Genomic DNA, 9022 nt, shown 5'->3' on the forward strand with positions numbered 1-9022 from the left:
ATAAGTTCCCCATTATACCATGATGAGAGCTGTCGCTTTAGATTAATTCTCCATTCACTGCTAGTGTTGTCATTTGTCAGTCTGGGAATGTCCCACACTGCACTGTTAGTGCCCAGAGCTGTCAGTCTGGGAAAATCTGGAGGTATGAAGTGGCAGTCATGGTATGTCGCACTTTTAGTGCCAGGCTAGTAAAAATTCACACTATGGACTAACTGATTGACGTTGCTTCATGCCACACATTTTCGATGCTTATCAGTTAAGATAAGGGTGGCATTGTAATAGCATATTTATGTATATACATACAGTATATATAGTAGCCAAGCTAAGGTAGGTGTGTGTGTGTGGTTCAGTTATTGTGCCAGAGGTGGTTAACTGCCAAGTCCAATGCAAGAACCAAATTCCCTTTCACCCACATGAGAGTAGAAGCAGAGAGTGGTACTTACCAATCCGCAGGACTTGTTGGGACGCTTGGGGGATGATGGCAGCCAGAGAGCACAGGAAGGGGAGTAAAAGTCTGGCAGAGCTTCCCATCCTGAGATTGTTGCTTCTGCTGTTGCTGCTGAAAACAGTCTCCATCCTATTGATCCCAAGCTATTCCCCAGATCCAAGGAGCACAGGTCGGCAGCTGGGGCTGAATTTCCACCTCATTCTCTGCCTCATGCACTTGTTCCTCTTGCTCCCAGCGGTTCCTGCTTGACTGCGTTCCCTAGCCCATAACTAACATCCACAGGACTTCTCCTTGGAGGAAGCTACTCCGGCAGAACTCCCACTGCTCAGCTCCCAAGCTAATGCACACAATCCCCAGCCCTGCCAAAGACCCCCCCTCCCCTTTCACTATCAGACAGTGATGAGAATGAAGAAGGAGCGCACGGTGCCTGTGATCTCCAGCAGATTAACCTCCCATTTGAGCCACTTTCACTCCACTGCAAGGACTTTACCCGGAGATGATTGAATCTTTGCCTGGAATCTGATGGTAAGAGAAATTCTAATCTCCATGTTGGGCAGAGAGAGGGGGGAGCAGGGTGATTAAGTGTAAAGGGGAAGTAGTACAGTGCAGCCCTCCAAGCTACTTCTCTCTCTCTCTATTCTTTATTGAAAGGAGCGATGAGGGACCACCCCCAGATCTAATCAGCAGCAGACATCTAGGCTGGCCGTGACTTCACATGTCGAGCTGTATAACCATGACATTGTGGCATCACATAGCAACCTCTCACCTGCTCCAGCGCCGGCTCAATCCATCAAGACAATCATCAGTAGTCCAGGCTCTACAGCCAAAGTGCCACCAAGCATGGGTTTGGGCCAAAGGGACCACACTGAGAGAATGCAACCGACCCAGGCTGACAACTCACAATAGTGCAAGGCTGAACATATCTGGACTGACAGCTCCCTGGGCCAGACAGAACTTTTGCAGACAAACGCAATGCAATTACATTAGCCCTTTGCTTACATTGAGATTCTCAGCTGAGCCTGGGATTCTCTTTCCATCGTTTGCTTTGTATGAATTGCTTGTGGTTCTGTTGTGCTGTGTATGTGTGGGCTGCTGCAATAGCTGTCTGGTACCCTCTTCTGCCGGTGCCTCTGGCAGTCTGGGTACATCACATTCTCATTCCATGCAAGCTGGTCCATGTGATAGATCTATTTTGCTGTGATTTTCCTGCTACAGGGTCCCCCTTCCATTTGCTCCTTTCCCCCCTCTCCCTAGCAGTGCTGGAACCGATTTACATACAAACTGGTCCATTATCTCCTGCTTCCTTATCGTCTCTCTCCCGGGATGCAGACATGCACTTTGTTTCACATCAGCAACAACGACCGATCTGAGATCCGATGAGACAGGCAGCTTCTGTGTGCAGACCCCTTAGGGGGCAGTAGCCCTTCTTTGCTGGTGAATCGTGAAACTTAAACGACTCCACACCTTTCTCAAAATCCTCTGCCATTGCAATAAACATGCGTGTGTGTGTCTTTTGCATTTGAATAGTATCTGACAAATCCCAGAGACAAGGTATGTGCTCTTACTGTATGGACCACTATGTTCATTCAAAAGTACAAGGTATGGGATCCTCTACCCAGAAAGCATGTCTCCCATAGACTCCATTTTATCCAAATAAACCGATTTTTTAAAATGATTTCCTTTTTCTGTGTAATAATAAAACAGTAGCTTCGACTTGATCCCAACTAAGATACAATTAATCCAGCAAAACCAGGTTATTGGGGTTATTTAAAAGGGTGGTTAACTTATAGGGGCAGATTCACTAAAGAGTGAAGTGGCTAACGCTAGCGACTTCTCCTTTTTTGAAGCGGGATTGCCTGAAAAGTCCTAACTTGAACTTTTTTTAGATAACCAGTTTTCCCCATACATTTTCAAACATATGGAACATTAATTTTACAGTGGGCTTATGTGTAGGGCATTATAATAACGCTATTGTCTTTATTAAGCTTCCCTGGACATGTGTTTTTAAAAGTGGAATTTGTAAGCATTTGCACCAACATTTAACATAAAAACGTCCATACAACTTTAAATTTCCTGCCGTATGCAAATTGACCTAAGGGAAAGATCACTAGCGAATATTCGCTAGGCAGAAATGTACGCTGGCGCATCTTTGCTATGAAATGCTCACACTGCCGAAGTACCGCTAGCAAAAAGTCGCCAGCGTTCGGCACCCAGGACGAAACTGGAGTGGTCTGAGCGCATTTGCACCTGGTGAAGTGTTGCAATGGATGGGAAACGGACGCTGTCGAAAATTCGCTGCTTAGTAAATCTGCCCCGTAGTATTTTATTAAATGGCCAGGTCTAAGCTACTTTTCAATTGGTCTTCATTATTTATGATGTGCCTTTTGACTCATTCCAACGTTCAAATGGGGAGGGGGGCGGGTCACTGACCCCAGATAAAAAGCAAATGCTCTGTAAGTCTACAAATGTAGAAATATATATATATATATATATATATATATATATATATATATATATACAATATATAAATAATGGTTTCTGTTCCCTGAGGAAGGTTCTAATATAGAACCGAAACGTTGGATAAAATAAACCTGCTTTTACCAGCACTTTTGCCTTTTTGACTTTTGATGTTTTTGGGAGTGCCGACACCAGCGCTATTATATATATATATATATATATATATATATATATATATATATATATATATATATATATATATATATATATATATATATATATACAATATATAAATAAGTACAAATGCTACTTTTTATTACTCCATTTTCTCTTAAGGCCTCTCCTATTCATATTCCAGTCTCTAGTGGCGGAACTACCGGGATTATCAAGGCCCGCACCCCGCCAGGCCCCTCGGAGATCTCTTCCGGAGGGGGGCGGCTGCAATCTGCACCCTGTAGTTACGTTACTGCCAGTCTCTTAATCAAATCAATGCATAGTTGGTAGGGTCATTTGAATATTACAATGATGCAGCAAAGGAGCTGATTTTCATTCTGCGGATTAATGCAGGCTGAGAAACAGCCCATTTGCTGGCATCAACCTTTCCCTGTGCCTGCACCCAGATCCATTGCGTCGGAGAGTAGAGTAGATGTCAATGCAGACTTCTGGCATTGGCCTAAAGGGAGAACAATAATGTTCCAGGATTGGGTTTTAAAGGGGGCAGGTACAAAGTTGTAAGTAAATGTAAAGAAAAATTTATATTCTGAGCATTTTTGTATATGGTACCTATTATCTGGGACGCTTCAGGTTCTGGGTTTTTCCAGAAAAGGAATCTTTCCATCATTTGGAAAGACAATGGTTCCCCTTTAAATGGAAGCTAGATCTTGTTGACTTTGACATGACGGGCTTTTCATAATAAGAAGCTTCTTTGTTTTGCAACAAAATAGGTCAGTGATTGCAAATCCCTGAAACTGTCATTTTCTGAATTATAACTTCCACCTTCTTGTGTGATTAGACAATGACGCTGTGAAGTCAGACTTCTGCTCGAGTAGTAAGAAATGAATAGCCATAGCCAGAGTTATCTCATAATAGTATCTTATATATGGTTCCCTCTGGGGTGAGTAATATAGATTTACAGGTATAGGATCTGGTATCTGGAAACCCATTATCCAGAAAGCTCCGAATTACGGGAAGGTTATCTTCCATATACTCCATTTTAATACAACAATTCAGATTTTTTCTTTTTAAAAAAAATTACTTTTTTTCTGTAATAATAAAACAGTAACTTGTACTTGATCCCAACTAAGACATAATTAATCCTTATTGGAAGTAGAACCAGCCTATTGGGTTTTAATCATATTTAACTGATTTTTTAGCAGACTTAAGGTATAAAGTTCCAAATTATGGTAAGGGGCATATTTATCAAGGGTCGAATTTCAAATGGAAAAAACGTTGAAATTCAAATTCAAAAAGACCAACCGAAATAAAGTCGAAGTTTTTTTTTTTTGGTCGAATAGGTCCGTTTTGGATCAAATAGGTCTGTATTCGGCCGATTCGAATAGTATGAACCAAATTAATAGCGCTTTCGATCGAATTGTATTCAAAGTTTTTCCCAAAAGAAACTTAAATTTTTCAAAGTCCACCAATTGATTCCAAATAGGTTCTAGGAGGTCCCCCATAGGCTAAAACAGCAATTCGGCAGGTTTTAGATGTCCAATGGTTGAATTAGAATTTTTAAAGAGACAGTACATGATAAATTTAGAAATTCACATTTTTTGCAAATTCGAATCGTATTTGGACTATTCCCTAGTCAAGGTACACAAAAATAACTTGAAATTCAAATTTATTTCCCTCGAAAATTCACCTCGACCTTTGATAAATCTGCCCCTAAGACTCTTTATCTGGAAAACCTCAGGTCCCAAGCATTGTGGATAACAGGTCCCATGCCTGCACAAAAAAAAAGTATTTTTCTTTATTTTACAATGTACTTAGCTGAGAATAAATATGTTTCCTCTTTTTATAATATAATGCACTGGTATAAAGCAATCCATTGTACACGTTCCAGAGAAAACTGCCCGCTGGTTTATAAGCGAGACTTAATGCAGCGTCTTGATCTGTTTATTTAAGGGGAAAGCAAATCAGTCAATAAACACAGACAGATTTTCAGAACAGCAGACAGTCGCACAAATAAGCAACATTTTCTGATTTTCTTTTTACTGACACTCATAACCAACACTGCAACACAACTGAGTGCAAATCATTAAAGAAAATATTCCTTATTTATAGGGAGGCACTGCATTATTTAAGGGGTAGTTCTTTTAGTATGTAATAGAATGACTAATTATAAGCAACTTGGTTGGTTGGTCTTCATTATTTTTTTTTTATATAGTTTTTGAATTATTTGCCTTCTTCTTCTTCTGACTCTTTCCAGCTTTCAAATGGGGGTCACTGACCCCATCTAAAAACATTTGCTCTGTAAGACGACACATTTATTATTGCTTCTTTTTATTACTTATCTTTCTATTCAGGCCTCTCCTATTCATATTCCAGTCTCTTATTCAAATCAATGCATGGTTGCTAAGGTCATTTGGACCCTAGCAAATTGCAAACTGGAGAGCTGCTGAATAAAAAAGCTGCATAACTCAAAAAACACAAATAATAAAAAATGAAAACCAATTGCAAATTGTCTCAGAGTACTACTCTCTACGTCATACTAAAAGTTAATTGAAAGGGGAACAATCCCTTTAATAGCACAGGCCTTTTCTTTGCATACTTCCATTTGTAGTCATGGAGGAGATTTCTTCTGTCAGACTTCCAGCCAATTTCATCAGTATTGGGACCACTGTTAATGGGGCCAATATATCATCCATCAATAATTTGTATCAAGCAGTCACAACCTTCATTTTAGATTTAACAAAAGCCTTTTTTTTTTATTCTGCACTGGAATTAACAGTTGCAAATTAAATGCAATGATCAATGCTACAGAGATGTATTAGTGGTCAGTGCTGTTGCTGGGTTGCACGGAGCTCTAACACCCCATTGAATAGGGCCAGAACTTGGGGTAGGTACAAGAGGCAGGTGCTTAAGGCAAGGGGGTTCAATATGCCCTATAAAAAAATAATTGCACCAGCTCCATCTCCCTCTGGTCAAATCCATAAGCATTACCCAAGCTGTGCATTGAATTATGCTTTTATAAAATGGATGGGCAAGGGAGAATATAAAATATGTAATATATTGGTGGCTAGTTTTACAGTTATAACAGAGGAGAAATTTCCCAGCATCTACAGTGAATTCTATGGTTGTTTTTATGGTTTACTGGATACAGTAAATGAATGGCAGTTGGAGATGGCCGTTTGATATCTCTGCTTTTTGCTTAGTTGTGTGTTGACGTTTCCCAGCATGCATTGCTTAAATGAGCCTGCCTAGTATACTTTTTAAGCACAGTGGGATTTTTATCTGAAATCCACTCTAAAATAACATTGCGGAAGACTCCTTATGTTTTTCAGATGCAAACCTTAGAATGAAGAAGGAGCGCGCGGGGCCTGTGATCTCCAGCAGATTAACCTCCCATCTGAGCAACGTTCACTCCACTGCAAGGACTTTACCCGGAGATGATTGAATCTTTGCCTGGAACCTGATGGTAAGAGAAATTCCAATCTCCATGTTGGGTAGAGAGAAGGGGGAGCAAGGTGATTAAGTGTGCAATGATAATGGTGTCAGGGAAGTAGTAATGTGCAGCCCTCAGCTCCAAGCTCCAAGAGAAGTAGACCAATAACATGGGCAGATATTTTATATTTATTTTCTATTTTAAAACACCGGAATGCTGGGAAAAAAAATCTGCTTTGAGCAGTCAAACTTTTTTTTTTTTTAATAGGGTTGTTAGAGTTCAGGCTAGCTCAGGAGCAGCACTAAGCACTAACACCTAATTTACTCCCAGCATGCAAGCTAATTGTTTCAGCACAAAAAAATATATTATTCTTAAATTTAAAATAATTCCTCACATTCCACAGATCAGTAAACTGGCTCCTTAGAGAAGCTCTCTAAATAAAGGGTAAAATAAAGTTAACGTGGTACAGGTATGGGACCCGTTATCCAGATTCCAGAATGCTCAAGACCTGGGGTCTATAGATAACTGATCTTCCTGTAATTTGGATCTTCATACCTTAAGGGGCAGATTTATCAAGGGTCGAATTTCGAGGGTTAATAAACCCTCGAATTCGACCCTCAAAGTAAAATCCTTCGAATTCAAATATCGAATTCGAAGGATTTAGCACAAATGCTTTGATCGAACGATCGAATGAAAAACATTCGATCGAACGATTCGAACGATTTTAATCGATCGATCGAACGATTTTTATTCGATCAAAAAAAGCTTAGAAAAGTGCTGGGGAAGGTCCCCATAGGCTAACATTGCAGCTTGGTAGGTTTAAAGTGGCGAAGTATGAAATCGAAGTATTTTTTAAAGAGACAGTTCTTTGACTATCGAATGGTCGAATAGTCGAACGATTTTTACTTCGAATCATTCGATTTGATCGAATTTGATCGAATTTGACCCATTCAGTGGTCTAAGTACCCAAAAAAATACTTTGATATTCAAATTTTTTTTCATTCGAATTCTTCACTCGAGCTTAGTAAAATCTGCCCCTAAGTGTCCTAGAAAATCATGTAAACATTAAATAAACCCAATAGGCTGGTTTTGCTTCCAATAAGGATTAATTATATCTTAGTTGGGATCAAGTACAAGTTACTGTTTTATTATTACAGAGAAAAAAGGGGAAATCATTTTTGAAATTTTTCATTATTTGGATAAAATGGAGTCTATGGGAGGCGGCCTTTCCATTCGGAGCTTTCTGGCTAACGGGTTTGTGGATAACGGATCCCATACCTGTAGTTTAATGCACTGTGATTCCATACTGTGATCCCTGCAAATATTGAAACTCGTTAATAATGAACAGTAATTACATAGCATACTACTCAGCGTGATTGTGTATCACTTAGCTAAATAATCAGGAGAAGGATAATTATGATTAATGGTAAATAGTCATTTACATGTAAGGCGACACATTTATTATTGCTTCTTTTTATTCCTCATCTTTCTATTAGGTCCCTCTCCTATTCATATTCCAGTCTCTTCTTCAAATCAATGCATGGTTGCTAGGGGAATTTGGACCCTAGCAAATTGCAAACTGGAGAGCTGCTTTAATTAATAATAATAATAAACAATTAATAATAATCCCTTTTTTTAAAGGCAAACTATACATAGACTATAGATGGTGCTCAAAAAGAAGGGTCTAGCGATGCAGCCACGACACATTCAGCATTTATAGAATGTTGAATAATCAGACTTTGCCATAGAATTAGATAGATAGATTTTTTGGGTTATTCTAAAAAAAGACTGTACATTTGCTGGCAGTTTGATGGGATCTCTTTGAACGAGCTATGAGCAGAATATTCTTGCATCTGCAACTCCTGATATTGCTTTTTGAAAAGCGAGTCTGGGCAAGCTTATTTGATAGGCTGGATGTTACTGATGTGCCTATTGTAAGCCGTTCAAGTTCTTGATTTTTGTTTTAAGAAACCTTATGTGACTTAGGTAATGTGGGGCTCTGAGAACCCGATGTGGCCCTCTGGTGGTCGTCGCAGGACAATTTAACCTCTGACCATGTCAGGTAACTAAAACTGATGATAAAAAGCAGAAAAACGACAGTGTCCTTTTAAGTAAAACTTCCTTTTTTTCTTGTTTTCAGGGAAAATCAGCTGCTCTGCACTATCGGGCTGGAGAATCCAAAGCTGCTTATCCCTGCAACTGTGCAAAGATCTGTAACTCCCATCACCCCTTATTGACCGGCTTCAAATAAAAAGGTGCTGTGTTCAGAACTATGGAATAGTGTGATTCCTTTTTATAGCTTTGGCCAGGCCCTGAGTGTGTCAGATTGTTCTGTTTGATCTGAAACAATATTCTGCCTTTCATGCAAAAGAAAAAAACTTTGTGAGAAAAACAATAAAGGATAAAGCAGCAACGTGGCATGCAATATACAGTATCTTATATATCCCACACATACAGTAGCTAATATACTCCATGTACAGTATACAGTATATTATTTACTCCATGCATAGAGT

General features: G+C 39.5%; 1 protein-coding gene and 1 long non-coding RNA gene across 4 annotated transcripts in view; one reads left to right on the top strand and one right to left on the bottom strand.

Annotated features, from left to right (window-relative positions):
* Positions 1 to 1081, bottom strand: part of grik1.L (glutamate receptor, ionotropic, kainate 1 L homeolog) — a 238566-nt gene extending 237485 nt beyond the window's left edge. For 2 of the 3 annotated variants that reach the window (XM_041583393.1, XM_041583391.1), the window contains exon 1: positions 444 to 1080. In XM_041583393.1, coding sequence (XP_041439327.1) covers positions 444 to 576 — 133 coding nt within the window. In that variant the 5' untranslated portion in view covers positions 577 to 1080. Of the gene's footprint in view, positions 1 to 443 lie in introns of all 3 variants that reach the window. The other variant, XM_041583392.1, reaches the window with a different exon arrangement.
* Positions 1082 to 5580: 4499 nt separating this feature from the next.
* On the top strand, positions 5581 to 8782 carry LOC121400405. The gene is made up of 3 exons (XR_005965722.1): positions 5581 to 6542; positions 8496 to 8571; positions 8650 to 8782. It is a non-coding gene; the product is annotated as an uncharacterized LOC121400405 (long non-coding RNA).
* Positions 8783 to 9022: the final 240 nt, after the last annotated feature.

Source organism: Xenopus laevis, chromosome 2S (genome assembly GCF_017654675.1).
Source record: "Xenopus laevis strain J_2021 chromosome 2S, Xenopus_laevis_v10.1, whole genome shotgun sequence".
Classification (NCBI taxonomy): domain Eukaryota; kingdom Metazoa; phylum Chordata; class Amphibia; order Anura; family Pipidae; genus Xenopus; species Xenopus laevis.